Source organism: Podarcis filfolensis (genome assembly GCF_964270895.1).
Source record: "Podarcis filfolensis genome assembly, chromosome: 16".
Taxonomy (NCBI): Eukaryota; Metazoa; Chordata; class Lepidosauria; order Squamata; family Lacertidae; genus Podarcis; species Podarcis filfolensis.
In genome coordinates this window covers 7,518,536-7,534,421 of record NC_139620.1, presented here as the reverse complement: position 1 = coordinate 7,534,421, position 15,886 = coordinate 7,518,536, and the positions used below count along the sequence as shown (strand labels likewise).

Sequence of the window (15,886 nt, the reverse complement as noted above, 5' to 3'; positions counted from 1 at the left end):
CTGTAAATCTCTGGTCCCGCAGGTTTCAAATCCTTCCTGTCATTTTATCCAATTCTGCGTAGTCCATTAATTTTGTCTGCCATTCTTCTTTTGTCGGTAATTCTTCTGGCTTCCATTTCTGGGCCAACAATACTCTTGCTGCTCAGGATACGGACTTTCAGATAGCCTGGGCCTAAGCTTTGTAGGGACCTCCAGATTAGGGTTGAGCCTGGAGATGGGAGGCTGTGTCCCCCCGGAAATCGCTGGTGTTATGTACTGAAGTTCTCACCCTGGGCCAGCAGGGGGATAATGTAGATAGTTATGCAAATAAGGGATCGAAAGTGACGTTCAGTGATTGGATAGTTTTAGAAAATTGTTACAGTTACGTTGTACTGGAGCTCTATATAAGCAGGCTGGCTGAACCCTTCAGTTCTGTTCTGGCCTGTGAATAAACAAGAGCTGTTTGAAGAATCGCTGTGTCGTCTGATATGTTCACCCACAACTTAACAGCTGGACTCCCAACTCCCATCATCTCTAAAGGCCAGGGGTGATGTCAGGAGCTGAATCCCCTGCTTTAGCCCCTGCACCCATTTCAATATATTTTTTGAAAGGCTTCACTTGCACCCCTACTCTCTGCAGAAGTTCGTCCCCTTCGAACTGGTCCGTTACGACGTGCTTCGAGGTGCTCCCTTCCGGAACAAGGCGGGACGGTGCCAGCGTGTCAAGAGAGGTGAGCAAGGTCTTGTCCGTTCAGTCAGGGGCGGAGAGAGAGCCGCCTTCCGTCCCACCGTGGCGCCCCCACGCTTCCAGGTCGGTGACTGTACGTCTCTCTGTTTTTGCGTCAGGGGAGCCCGGCCTTCTGATCTCTCCCGTGACTCCGCAGACACCTTTCCAGGGCTACGCCGGAGGGCGCGAGCTTTCGGAATCCAAGCTCCTCCACGGGGTCTTTTCCAACAGGGACACCTATTTCAACACCGGCGACCTGATGGTGCAGGACAAGCGTGGCTTTGTCAGTTTCTGGGACCGCACCGGAGACACATTCCGGTATGTTTCCTCCTCCTCCTTTTTCTCTTTGAAGTTGTGGGTCAGGAGCTCCTCTGGATATGAAGAGGGTGGCAAGAGCATGTTTTTATTCTGAAAGTGCAGCCCGGAGGAAAATGTTTGAGAACCGCTGGTTTAGAGAGCGCAGGTCCCTGCCTGCAGGAGCTTACAGTCTAAACTTCATCAAGAGGAGGCAAGTTTTTATTCCAAAAGAGAAAAAAGTTTGAGAACCATTGGTTTAGAGAGTGCAGGTCCCTGCCTGCAGGAGCTTACAGTCTAAACTTTGTCAAGAGGATGTCAAGGAGAGACGTGTAGGAGAGCTTTTGGGTTCTGTCGGGTTGGAAGTGAGGAGGCTGGAGACACTTCACTCCCTTGCGATGACTTCGCAAGTTTCAAACTGACCTGGAAACTGTCTCAGAAATCTTGTTCCTTGAGTCAAGATACCATCTCTCCATGCCTCAGTTTCCCTCTAGGTGGAGGGCAGCATTGCACTCAGGTCCTGCTTCTGGGATTTCCAGAAAAAGTATCTGGCTGGCACTGTGAGGGAAGGATGCTGAACTTTGGCCTCCAGAGCCCTTCAGCTGTTCCTCTGTACTTCTCTGCCTCAAATTCCTTGCAGGAATCTCCATCCTTTCCTTTCCCTCTGCCTCGGTTTCTCTTTAGGTGTCTATTTCCTTTCTCCCCCTTTGTTCCCAGTTGCCGGCCGGCCTGCTCTTCTATTCCTAGCTGGCTGGAGGGAGCATTTTCCTCTCCATTGAGCTACCCCACCCGCCCACTGGGAAATGTTAAGAACACCCATAGCACCTTCTTTGCTGGTCCTGGGCTTCTCCTGCCCATCAGACTCTCACCTCCTCTTAATTTAAATCGCCAACTGCTTTGCATTCTCCTGCTGCCCTGTCTTCTGATGCAAATGGCGCCCCCGTGTGGCCTGACCACCATTTCTCAAGTTAAGCCGTTTTTGAAAGCCGGCCCGCTATTTACAACACGGAGCTGGCCACAGGAGGGTGCTCTTTGCTAAAGAAAACTTTCTGGAGGGGGAAACAAGGAGAGCCACGAAGGAACCTCCCGAAGCAGAGGTGGCCGATGTGGATGTTTTAATAGAAACGTAGGGTCGGAAGGGACCCCAAAGATCATCTAGCCCAACCCCCTTGCAATGCAGGAATATGCAGGTGTCCCTTGCGGGGATCGAACCTGCAACCTTGGCATTGTTAGCAGCACGCTCTAGCCGACTGAGCTATCCAGTTTCGCTGGACTCCCACTCCCATCATCTCTGATGAACCACTGGCTGTGCTGCCTGGGGGCTGATGGAAGTTGGAGTCCAGATTCCCCCATTACAGTGGACACTCGGGTTTTGAGCGTGATCCGTGCGGGATGCACGTTCACAACCCGCAGCGTTCACAACCCATGTCTGTGCACACACGGCTTGCGATTCGGTGCTTCTGCGCATGCGCAAAGCATGATTTAGCGCTTCTGCGCATGCGCGACTGCCAAAACCTGGAAGTAACCCCTTCCGGTACTTCCAGGTTTCGGCAGTCTGCAACCTGAAAAAACGCAACCTGAAGCGGCTGTAACCCGAGGTATGACTGTATTATTTTTTATACATTTTTATTAAATTTTTAACATATTATTTCCAACAGTCATTTAACATACATTCTTATCTTATACAATATTTTAGACTTCCGTCCACTACCCATGAAGATTTTCCATTCTTTATTACTTAATCTGCATTTCTTAATTTCTCTTATTACTTTTAATTGTCCTTAACTAATGATTCTCTTCATAGTTTTCCTTGCAATATTTCACCTAATCCGCCTTACAAAACTTCTTGCAATCCTACTAGCGTAATCTGTTTATTGCAATTGCTTTTCAAACAGTTCAAATATTTACTCCACAGATTCCCCCATTTTGAGAGCAAGAGAAACAGGATCAATGACCTAGCAGGAGGTTGGACTCTGATTTGCTGGGCGGATTTTGAGTGGAATCTGGACAGCCAGCCATCTCCTAGCCCTGGGCGTCATGTGTTGGGCAATAAATTGCACTTGACGGTCAGGGAAGAACAATAACTCTCCAATTCTGTGGGTCTGGGAGTCTATATCCTCCACCTTTTTCATCATTATCATTTTTAATTTTAGCTGTGATGGCTGCTTTGCGCGGGTTGGACTAGATGACCCTTGGGGTCCCTTCAAATTCTGTAATTCTCTGATTGTATTATAATGCTTGCTTTATCTCCTCCCCATGCCTGGCACAGAGCCACCTTGCCAGCCTCTGCCCCCAGGACTACGCCCTGCGATTCCCCAGATTCTTCCACATCCCTTTAACCCTTTAATTCTATTTTCTCCCTGCCTTTTCATAGGTGGAAAGGGGAGAACGTGGCCACGACAGAAGTAGGCGAGATCCTGGGAAGCCTGGACAGCTTGCTGGAGGTCACTGTTTATGGTGTCACGGTTCCAGGTACTCTTGAAATGAGGGGCTCTAGAATGTGTTTTTCAAATTATTATTTTACATCTTTATTTGGACGGTTTATATACCACATTTTAAAAAAAACAGAACTCTGTTAAAATGTCTTAAGCAAAACAGCATGTATATTTTTTAACCACCAGAGAACATCCACATTCTATAGAATACAATTAACAGCTAAAATGGAGCGTCCTGTAATCAAAATAAACATTAGGCATAAAAACCAACTACAAAAATAATGAAATTCTAGGAATCATGTTACAGTGATACCTTGGTTTACAACCGTAATCCTTTCCGGAGGTCCGGTTGTAAACCAAAACAGGTTGTAACCCAAGGTGCGCTTTCGCCAATGGGTCCTCCCCTCAAAAATTGGTTGTAAGCCAAAAAAAGGGACACGCACTTCCAGATTTGACGTGGTTGTAATCCAAAGCGGTTGTAATCCAAAGCGGTTGCAAACCAAGGTACCACTGTGTAGGAAAGGGCTGGGATTGGGGTAGAGGGTGTGCTAAGGTGTCAGCCTGCCCCGTCTCATCCTACTCAGCGTAGACCCATCAAAGCTAATGGACGTGACTAAGGACACCTTCCACTTTACCACAGATACCACTTCAAAGAGCCACGGTTTCCCCCAAAGAATTCTGGGACAGATACAACTTCAAAGAGCCACAGTTTCCCCCAAAGAATTCTGGGACAGATACAACTTCAAAGAGCCACAGTTTCCCCCAAAGAATTCTGGGAAGTGTAGTTTGTTGAGGAGGCTATTTCTCTCACAGGCCGACAATTCCCAGAGTCCCCTGGGAAGAGGGATTGAGCACTGAACCACTCTGGAAATTATGTAACGGCTTGATCCTCTGCCTCCTAAACCCTTCAGAAGATATCCAGAGTGTTTCTTCAATTGCTGGACATTTCCAAATTGTTTTCGACCTGTGTGTGTTTGTAGCCTCATTCACACCACGACCCCACTTTAAACAATCATGGCTTCTCCCAAAGGATCTTGGGAAGTGTAGTTCGTTCAGGGTGCCGAGAGTTGTTAGCAAACCCCTGTTCCCCTCGCCGAGCAACAATTCCCAGAGTTCACTGGAACAAAAGGGGTGTGGATTGTTCAAACCACTCTGGGAACAATAGCCGTTTGGCCACTGTGAGAACAAGATGCCGGACTTTCGTGGGCCTTCGGCCTCACCCTGCAGGGCTCTTCTGGTGCTGATAGCCATGATTGTTCAGAATGGGATTCTTAATTTCAGGGTCACGGGTTTGAAACCCACCTAGGGCAAAAGACTGAAGTGGGTTGGACTAGATGACCCTTTTTAAAAAAAAATATATTAATCATTTTTTCGATATCAGCAACAACCGCAAAAGACACTACAACAAAACCATAATAACAATAACATAATTTGACAATTCAGATTTAAATACACTGCTATACCTATGACTGCACCCTTTTAACAATATTTTCCCATCTCCTCCCCCACTTCCCCCCACTATCCGCCTTATCGCTTAAATATTCATTCCAGATTTCTTCATATTTATCCATTCTTAATTTGCGTCGACATGCAATTCGTTCATATGTAGCTAATCTGTCCGTATTATCAATCCATGTGCTCAATGGAATCTTTTTGCGGCTCTTCCAATTCATCAAAACAATTTTTTTTGCTTCTAATATAGCATGGTACATCCATTATTATTATTTTTTGACCCCTTGTGGTCCTTTCCAACTGTACAATTCTAATATTCTAAGAACCTCCCTGTCCCAAGGCAGTCTACCTCTGAATAGTAGATGCCGGAGACAAACAACGATGCCTTAAGCACCCTGCCTGGGGACTTCCTGGAGGAATCTGGTTGGCCACAGTGGGAACAGGATGCTGGACTAGATGGGCCATTGGCCTGTTCTGGCTGCCAGGGAGTCATTCTGGACTCACAGCTGTCCATGGAGGCGCAGGTCAATTCTGTGTCCAGGGCAGCTGTTTTATCAGCTCCATCTGGTACGCAGGATGAGATCCCACCTGCCCGCGGACTGTCTTGCCAGAGTGGTGCATGCTCTAGTTATCTCCCGCTTGGATGACTGCAATGAGCTCTTTGTGGGGCTACCTTTGAAGGTGACCCAGAAACTACAACTAATCCAGAATGCGGCAGCTAGACTGGTGACTGGGAGTGGCTGCCAAGACCACATAACACAGGTCCTGAAAGACCTACATTGGCTCCCAGTATGTTTCTGAGCACAATTCAAAGTGTTGGTGCTGACCTTTGAAGCCCTAAACAGCCTTGGTCCAGAATACCTGAAGGAGCGTCTCCATCTCCATCGTTCTGCCCGGACACTGAGGTCCAGCTCTGGGGGCCTTCTGGCGGTTCCCTCACTGTGAGAAGTGAGGTTACAGGGAAGCAGGCAGAGGGCCTTCTCGGTAGTGGCGCCCGCCCTGTGGAACGCCCTCCCACCAGATGTCAAGGAAATAAACAACTACCAGACTTTTAGAAGACATCTGAAGGCAGCCCTGTTCAGGGAAGTTTTTAATGTTTGATGCATTACTGTATTTTAATATTTTGTTGGAAGCCGCCCAGAGTTGCTGGGGAAGCCCAGTCAGATGGGTGGGGTATAAATTATTATTATTATTATTATTATTAATAATAATAAGGATGCTCAGGCAGGCCTAACTAGGCCCCTGCTCGCCAGAGGTTCCCATGCGGATATACAGTGGTTCCTCTAGTTGCAAACAAGATCCATTCCGGAGGCCCGTTCACAACATGAAAAGAGCGCAACCTGCAGTGGTTCGTCTGCGCACACGCGGGTTGCGATTCGCCGCTTCTGCACATGCGCGTGATGTCATTTTGCGCTTCTTTTCTGGTACTTCCGAGTCGCCGCGGGACGTAACCTGAAAGAACGTAACATGAAGTGGACATGAGGTATGACTGTAAATCCGCTTGTGGCGCATTCCAGTGTGAGACCCGGGCTTCACCTCTCCCTCTCCCGGCCTCTTCCCCCAGGGCACGAAGGCCGAGCAGGCATGGCGACCGTGGTGCTGAAGCCAGGACAGGAGTTTGATGGTACCCAGGTCTACACGCACGTGGTGGAGCTCCTCCCGCCCTTCGCCCGCCCTCGATTTCTGCGCATCCAGGTAGGAGGAGCAACCCCATAGAGCCTGCGCCTCTTCCACAGCCATGCAGAAAAGAGGGGTGTGTGTGGGTGGGTGTTAGAGGCTGGGTTCCCGGTGCCGGGAAGCGGTGATGAGCAAGATCTTGTGGCGGAATGTAGTCCCTTGGTAGTGTCAGCGCTTGGGTCTGTAGCGAAAAGAGGCCCTGTTGAGACTTCCCTGCTTGTGATTTTTTTTAGCCGGGTAAAAGCCCAGACTTAGCTTAACTGCACCAGAGTGGCTCCTGTCCACTGTCCTGGTTTCCCCTGGTTCTGCAGCACCCCCGGAGGCGACATTTCCCAGATGGGTGTAGCTTTGCCTGGAGTATAGGAAGCTAAGGGAAGACATGCCAGAAATTAATAATTAATAATTATTAAAGGTAAAGGGTCCCATTAGGTCCAGTCGTGGCCGACTCTAGGGTTGCGGCGCTCATCTCGCTTTATTGGCCGAGGGAGCCAGCGTAGAGCTTCCGGGTCATGTGGCCAGCATGACTAAGCCACTTCTGGCGAACCAGAGCAGCGCACGGAAATGCCGTTTACCTTCCCGCCAGAGTGGTACCTATTTATCTACTTGCACTTTGACATGCTTTCGAACTGCTAGGTTGGCAGGAGCAGGGACCGAGCAATGGTTTATAATTATAATAAATATAATTGGGACTGTAATTTGATCTCTTTTCATTTTAGTTTTTTTTAATTTTAATTGAAGTATTATATTTAATTGGGTGTTTTTAATTGGAAAATCAATAAAAACGATTTTTTTTAAAAAAAGGGAAGACACGCTAGATATTTGAAGGGCCGTTAAGCATGCCAAAGGTGGACGTCAGCCCTGCGGCCCCCCAGGCCTCTCTCTCTGGCCCCTTGGGATTCACCTCAGGCTGCACCCCTTATCCTCAGACCACACCCTTTGCTACCCCAGCGTCACACCTCCCTTGGGTATTGTTCCCTGGCTGAAAGGTGTTTCTGAACTCTTGACATGCTACCCATTTGCATGGATGTAGGATAGAGAGAGGGGCGGGTGTGGGTCAGTCTCTCTCTCCCCCCCCATTTATATTTTATTAAGCTTCAACCTTTTTAACACATACAGTCAAAACGCAAATTTGTCTTTTCTCTTGTTTTTGTCAGCTTTCCACCCCGTTTTCCATTGTTGGTCCTCCTGTTCTTCCGTCCGTAGAATCACGGCCACAATATTACAGTCTAAACGCTTCTGTCACTCATAGCTCAGATCCTGCTTGCGACTTCATCATATCTTTAAATAGTCCGAAAAAGGCATCCGTTCTCCCGTAAAGATTCTCTTAATTTTGTGGTTAATTTTTACCAATTCTGCATTGTCCGTTAACTAACTTACCCATTCCTCGGGTGGGAGTCAATTTAAGCTTTTGCCTCTGGCCCTCCCCGCCGCTGCTATGCGGCCCCCAGAAGGCTGCCTATCCGTCGGAGATGCTGCCAGCTGCAACGTCCCTGCATTCGGCGGGGTGGCCTGGATGACCTCCCGAGATCCCGACCCCTCAGTTCTGTCCTTTCTCTCTCCTTCCCACCAGGAACACTTGGAGGTGACAGACACCTTCAAGCAGAAGAAGGTCCGCCTGGCAGACGAAGGATTCAACCCGACGCTGATCTCGGACCCCCTCTTCTTTCTGGACGACGCTGCGAAGTCGTACGTCCCTCTGACCCACAGCGTCTGGGAGGGGATAGCTGCTGGCCACGTCCGGTTATAACCTGCACCCCCCTTCTCCTGATTCGTACCCGAACCCCAGTACTCTGAGCTGAGGGCTGCAGGGTGTGCTTGAAGACTCTAGCCTCCTTCGTTTCCACCTCGGCCTTAAAAGGCTCTTGTGCCTCTTTCTACACCCCGGATTTTCTCTCCTAGCTGTGCCCCAGGGTGACCCCACGCCTCTGCTAGTGGGGTGCCCCATTAGCGAGGACTTGACGCCCCCTCCTAGGCCTTTTCACACAAACGAAGAGGGGGGACTTATTCCTGCCCAGATGTTGCTGGACTCAACCTCCAATCGTCCTTGACCCAGTCCATCATCTGAGGGTTACCTCCTTTACACCTCTGTACATGTAAAAATTTATTTTTGTCCAGCGGTGTTTTGCAATCTTGCTGCTGTTAAGCCACTGGGAATCCACCGTCCGTACTGATCTACTGCAGATCACCCGGAAATCCACCAGCAGATCCTCATTTTCGTCCTGTCTTCCCTTGTGGTTGCTCTCTTCCTCTGTAAGAATTTACCTTCCTGGGTTGGGCTAAGGCAGGGCTGGGGGGGCCTTTTGTTGGACTATAACTCCCATCATCCCTGACCCGCTGGCTGTGGGGGCTGCTGGGAGTTGGAGTCCAAGCCCCTTGTCAAACGACAGCTCCCATCCGTGGCCATTGGCTGTGCTGACCGGGGCTGCTGGGAGTTGCAGTCCTAGAGCATCATGGTTCGACAGCCCCCATTGGCCCTGATGGCTGGCGATGCTGGTTGCAGGGGCTGATGGGAAATTCCTCGGTCCCCATGCTGTGGCCCAGCAGCTAACTTATTTCCAGTAGTGCCCAACCTTGTTGCCTTTGGGAAAACTTGCAAAGCAGATCACGGAGGCTGACGGGCCGTAGCAGTTAAAACCATGATCCGTCCTCCAGTCCTGGTGTCGAATCAGCCCCATCTGGTGGTTGCCACCCAGCTGCTGTGCCTCAGATACTTTGGTCTCCCATCTGCAATAGGGAGAAACGGAACACCAGCCCACCTTACAAGACTGTTGTGCGAATCGCTGAAATAACAGATGCGGCACACATGGACTGGACAAACCACATCAAGTCTTATTTTCACGATGTTCTCTGGGCTGGGACGAGAAGCGGGGTATTTTTGTGAGGTGGCGGTGCTCTTCTGCTCTGCCGGCGAGGTGTTTGCAGGCAACGGGCCTGCTTTTAGGAGTTAGCAGGCCTGGTTTCAAGGTGAGGGGCTTGTGAGGGAACTATGGGTTGGGGTTGTTTATTTTCTATTCTTCGTATCAAATAAAGTTCCTTTTTTTTTGTACCAGCCGAACTGCGGTCTTTATTGCTTCAGCAGGAAATCCTCTCACCAATTCTGTTCCAGAAAGAAATCTGTTTTGGGGATGGGATGGTATAAATCTGCTTTGGGGGTGGGTCTTTGCCTGGATTTTGGCTGTGTGTGGGAAGAGCCTCACTTGAGAAGGGAACCCCCACATTGCTAACATGAGGTATCCATCATCACATGGAGTCAAATTTAGGAACGTTCAGCTTCATTGAATGTTGGAAGAGGTGGTCCTCCAGGCTTCTCAGTCTGGCCCTTGAGAGACTCTCCAAGCTGCTCTCCTTGAATGCTTTTGCTAGGTAGAAGGGTGGCCTTTGGCTTGCCTGGGACGTGTGTGTGTTTGTCAAAACCTCTGACTTTTGTATGACATGGAAGTAGCCTACTGTGCAAAGGCACAGAGTCAAATCTGTTACTCCTCACCCTTTTTGCATTTGGCCCTGCCCACCAGTGGCATGTGGCCCTCAGAATGTTGCCCAGAGGCTTGTGTGGCCCTTGGGCTGTTTCCCATCCCAGTTTTGGACCATGAGACCATAGTGGATCAAGTGTGTGTGTGTGTGTGTGTGTGTGAGAGAGAGAGAGAGAGAGAGAGAGAATCTTCCTAAAGCTTGAAATGAGGAGGCAGGGTGTGTGTGTGTGTGTGTGTGTGTGTGTGTGTGTGTTTGTGTATTTGTGTTAGCATCCATGAAGGTTTGCAAACCATCATTAGTGAGGGTCAGTCGGTTTCTCTCCTTTCAGTTTAGTCTGGGTCAAAGGGCTGAATACATTATATTGATCTTTTCTCAATCATCTGAAAGGCTGAGGGTCCTATTAAGCTGTGCCACATTGGGGGCAGGGAACAGGGAGGAAAGAACACCCCACAAACCCTCCAAGTCTTTATCCCCTACATCTAAGGGGGCATTATATGAGATGACTGAGAGCACGTCAGCTGCCTCCTCACCCTGTTATCTTCTACTCTGAACCAGGATGTAGTTTTTGTTTTATAAAGGAGTAGCAATATTGTTGGCAGCAGCATCTGGAACAACCAGGAACTTGCTTGGGGCTCCTAAGTATTCAGAGAGCCCTCTAACCTGACCAGAGTCTCCGTGGTCCATTTTCTTGGAGGGCTCTTGACTTTACTAAAACGTTGAAGCGTTTCTGCGCTTTCCCTGAAATAATCCCTTGACTGCTTTCAGATTCTCCTGCACTCCTGCTTCCCTTCAAACTATTTTACGTACAGTTAACGTTTTATGTTTACGTTCGGTGGACTGTACGTGAATAAGGTAACTCGTTCCTTGTTGTTCTCTTGGGGCTTCCAACCTGGGGTGATGCTTTGCACATCCACTGGAATCAGGCTGTGGCCCACAAAAGCTTAGGCCGTTGTCTTTAAGGTCTCACAAAATTCTGCAATTTTTTTGCACTGCCTAATGAAAGCAGGAAGATGTCCTCACATGTCTGTCTGTCTGTCTGTCTGTCTGTCTGTCTGTCGGTCTGTCTCTCTCACACACACAGAGTCTTCAAGGCCTGACTTGCCCAAGTAAATATTTTTTTGGGAGAGATGATGAGCGCCTTCTGCCCCCCTACTGCATCTTTATTCATAAGACACTAATCCTCCCGCGGCAGTCTGGGAGAGTTGGGGGTTGGGGAGGGTCAAGCCAGCCCTAACCCATTAAGGTGGGGAAGAATCTCCTCTCCCTAAAAAAAAAAGGGGGGGGGAGCAACAACCAAGAATTCATCAACCCAGGAACTTGACTTACACAAACACACCAGTATCCTGGTGTGTTTGCAAGAGAGCAAAAACAAAATTATTTTTGCTTAGGGACACACACACAGAGAACAACTCTGAATTTGAGATGTGGAAGAAATAAAGATGGGGTCCCTTGCACTATCCACTCTTGAGGGCTCCAACACCACCACCACCGTTGCTTTTTGAAATGTCCCCCGTCCCCCACATCCCGAAATGTGTGTTAAAAAGCTCAACAACAGGACCCCACTAAATAAGGCATGGCTGGCTGGGTTGCTGATTCCCGCCCCCCACCCCAGACAATTGAACCCTGCCCTGGTTCCATTCCCAGCTGCAGTGGGATTTAAGTGCTGAGAAACAAACGTAAGATTCTCCATATAACTTCAAGACAGACAGGCATATACAAATTTGCAATTAAATAACAATAAAGCAGAATATTCTAAGTTGATTTCCTGCAGCTCCTTTTTAAATGGGGCGGGGTTATTGGGTGGTTGTTTTTATTTTGATTGTGTTTTTTGTGGTTTTATATTTTGATTTTATTCTGTGAACCTCCCTGAGACCTTTGGGTAAAGGTAAGGTAAAGGGACCCCTGGCCATTAGGTCCAGTCGTGACTGACTCTGGGGTTGCGGCGCTCATCTCGCTTTACTGGCCGAGGGAGCCGGCGTACAGCTTCCGGGTCATGTGGCCAGCATGTCTAAGCCGCTTCTGGTGAACCAGAGCAGCGCACGGAAATGCCGTTTACCTTCCCACCGGAGCGGTACCTATTTATCTACTTGCACTTTGACGTGCTTTCGAACTGCTAGGTTGGAAGGAGCAGGGACCGAGTAACGGGAGCTCACCCTGTTGCAGGGATTCGAACCGCTGACCTTCCGATCGGCAAGCCCTAGGCTCTGTGGTTTAACCCACAGCGCCACCCGTGTCCCTTGCCTTTGTGTATAGGGTGGTATATAAATTCAAACAACAACAACATTACCCCCCAATGACCACAGCAATGTGCTCAAGCAGCTGTTTAAGGGGGAAACGCAAGGGAAAAAGTAATGTGGTTTTGGAGCATTGCAGCCAGAAGCCTTACTAGATTCAACTCCCTTGGGGGCTGAGCTAGCTTTGAGCCAGTTGCCATGTGGCCCACCTCACAGGGTTGTTGTGAGGGTGAAGCGAGGGGTGTGCATCGCTCTGAGCTTCTTGGAGGAGAGAGAGAGAATGCGTACACACTCAGATGATGATAATGTAGTAGTAGTAGTAACTGTTGTAGTAGTACAGTGGTACCTCGGGTTAGAGACACTTCATGTTACAGACACTTCAGGTTACAGACTCTGCTAACCCAGAAATAGCACCTCTGGTTAAGAAATTTGCTTCAGGATGAGAACAGAAATCATGCTCCGGCGGTGTGGCGGCAGCAGGAGGCCCCATTAGTTAAAGTGGTGCTTCAGGTTAAGAACAGTTTCAGGTTGTGAAAATAGAACAAAACCGCATTAGACAACAAGGCGCAATAATTACACATGAGATGGATGGGAAGATAGCTGGATAAAACCAATCCGTCAGGTTGTATCAAACTCCATCAAAGTGAATGGCCTTGTGCTATGTACATTGTTTTACAACTATCAGTGAGGGCCTGGCGCTCCCCAGGAATTTGTAGGAACCAAAAAATGTTGTGATTTTTAACTGTCAAAAGTGTCAGTTGTGAGTTTGAGCCTGTCATGCCAAACCTTGATGAAGACCACTGTCTACGCTTAGGACTGCCATACCCCCAGAATTCCCCAGACTTTGCTGGGATTTGGCTATTGGAAACAGAATATGGGCTGAAATCACTTAATGCCTGGACATATGGCAACCCATGTTGGAAGTGTAGATTTTGGTGAATTTCCTTAAAAAGTAGCTCAAAAACTTCTTCCTCTGTTTTTGAGATTTTGCAAAAAACAAACAAACAAAAAACAACAACTTTGGGTGAGCAAAACTGAAAAAAAAAGCTCAAACAACCTTTGTGTGTCTGGATTTCCACTTTTTGAAATATGGCAACCCTCCCTCCTGAATGCCCATGCTGGGTTTGACGACGACTTCTCAAGAAACGGCTGAACCAATGCCCCAAAAAGTCATGCCAAGGTGATGTTTTGGTTCCCTTGCCTTGTTCCAAAATGGCAGCTGTCGTTCGCAATTGCCCCATCTTGGGGAAACCCCCTACACCAAGTTTCGTGACAACATCCTGAGAGATGTCAGAAAACCCAAAGAGAACAGGCCGATGGACAAACAAACCACTCTGCCAAATAAATGCATCGTCGTTGGGTCTGCTTTGGGCAGATGCCTCTGTGGAAACAAACCATAGGGTGAGGGCTTATGGCATCACCCCACTAAAAAAATACAACCGCGACCCATTGCAGTTTGGGGGTGCAGGCCGAGAGAAACTAGGGGGGTTCCTCTCTGAGACCTTTCTCTCTCTTTCTCTGCCATTGTCATCCCCCAGACACCCCTCCCTCCTCTTTCCCTCTCACCTCTGCCATAAAAAGGGGCCTGTGGCTCAGTGCCCCATTGTGAGGGGATAATAGGGCCAGCAGCTTGTGAAAGTGATACCATGAATGGGGCTGGAAGGGCGGGCAGAGAAGGGGGTAGGCCCCGTAGCCCCGGTAACCACAGGAGCTCTAAGTGCGGCTAATAGGATAAGAGGGGCTGGGAGCGAGAGAGGAAAGGGGGGGTGAGATGGAAAAGGGGAGCAGTTGGGCACAGAGAGGAACCACTTCCAACGGTTGTCGCCAGAACTCCCTCCTCCCCAAAGATTGGGGGATGTGGGGGTGCTTTAGGCCTCAGAAACACCCCTCCCCATTGACTCTGTCTCACATCCCTTATCGTACTGGAGATATGCATGAAATGTGTGCTCAGGCATGCATATGGAACATACTAGAAAATTCAGTGGAGGGGTTTTTTTTGGAGGGGGTGCCTGCTGGATGTTTGGGGTCTCCCTCTCAGGTCCTATGATGCAAAGGATATAGTCTATAAGCTGAGAAAGTCGAGCTTCTTGCCCACATCTCTGCAGGATGGGATGGGAAAGGAAGCACCCGAATGCCTGGATTCCATGCGGTGAAATGGCTTGGGGCAGTCTGTGGGGTGATGCAAGAGTGACTGGAGTGGGTGGGTGGGTGGGCAGCAAAGGAGAATCCCACCCCCTCCATCAGCCCCAGATATTGGGCCTTCAGTACCTGGGACAGCACCCAGGAGGTACGCAGATTTTAGGCATGAATTTTTGTCACTTGGTGACTGCAGCCATCAAGGGATGAGTTGCTTGTGTAAATAGGCCATTGCAGATATCGCACGGTGTCAATAAACACCCACCTCCCTTCACATCCGCTCAAGATCTTCCAGGCCCATCTGAGTACAGAGAAAGCGATGATTCTCTGAATGTCGCTTGTTTTTCTTTTTTTAAAGCCAGGGGTGCTGGTCCTCATGGAAATGGTGGAGAAATGCAGGTGAGTGTTCCATGTTGTTTTTTCAAAGGCTGAGTGGAAGAAAGATTAGATTTGGCCCACAGGCTGCTGGTAACTCACCCCTGAGTCTATGCAAAAATCTAATGCGGTTTTGTTCTATTTTCACTTTCATTACAACAATAATAATACAGGGACAAGCAGTCAAATAAGATAAAATTACAAATTCTCCCAAACAACTTCTAGGTTCTTATACAGTCAAGATCATCACCTTTACAAATTACACATTCTGACCATTTCCGTTGTCAACATAGTGCAAGGTCTGACTTCTGTTGAGTGTGGTTCAGCGTCACTCAAAGGGTACTTTAAAAAACACACCAAAAAAAAACCCGTATATCCCACAGAATGCGATCTGATTTAATGCTATGCTTTTGGGGCAGAACTTTGTCTTAACTGCCGAAGATTCTAGTCCTTGTGGAATCTGGCAGAGAACAACTTGGAAAGGGGCCCAGCATTTGTGGGGTGAGGACTGGTGGTAAACATATACAAAAGAGAGGCTCTTGTGGTCTTCCCATGAAGAGGGGAGCTCATCTGTTTTGGTCACTTCTGATGTCATTATTTTGCACCCTTAAAATTTAAAGGAGTGGGGACATTTGCTCATGAAATCCTAGCCACGAACAGGATTTACCATTCTCAGCAGCTTGCAAATCAAACACAGTTCCCCCTCCCCAATATTATGACCCAGCAAAAGGGCTATAGAACGAGGCATTGGACACACATCAATGTTTCCCAAGAGGGATGAGGTGTTGGGGGGGGTGGGAGGAGAAGGGGGTGGGGAGCGAGCAGCCCCTGCCTCTCATCTTTATGCTGAGCTGTAATTGGGCAGGCCTGCCTCCAGCTGCCTTTCACACCCAAGCCTGCAAGCACACCCCCCCTTGCACCCCAGTCCAATTGTATCAGTGTCTGTGGCCGTCAGAGAGGCCAAACAATGGGAATAATAATTAGGCAGCTCGCCCCCTGTCCAGCAGTAGCACTGAGAGAGGCCACTGGCCAGCAAAGTTAGAAGCCAGCGGAATTGAGGGGTCAGGAAAATTGGGGTGGGTGGGTGGGAGGGTGGAACTGGAAAGC

General features: G+C 48.8%; 1 protein-coding gene across 1 annotated transcript in view; it reads left to right on the top strand.

Moving 5' to 3' along the window:
• Positions 1-9,614, top strand: part of SLC27A3 (solute carrier family 27 member 3) — a 30,934-nt gene extending 21,320 nt beyond the window's left edge. The window contains 5 exon segments of the mRNA XM_083591101.1: positions 619-709; positions 825-1,023; positions 3,374-3,471; positions 6,451-6,581; positions 8,134-9,614. Of these exon segments, the coding sequence (XP_083447227.1) occupies positions 619-709; positions 825-1,023; positions 3,374-3,471; positions 6,451-6,581; positions 8,134-8,310 (696 nt within the window). The 3' untranslated portion in view covers positions 8,311-9,614.
• The last annotated feature ends 6,272 nt before the right edge of the window (positions 9,615-15,886 follow it).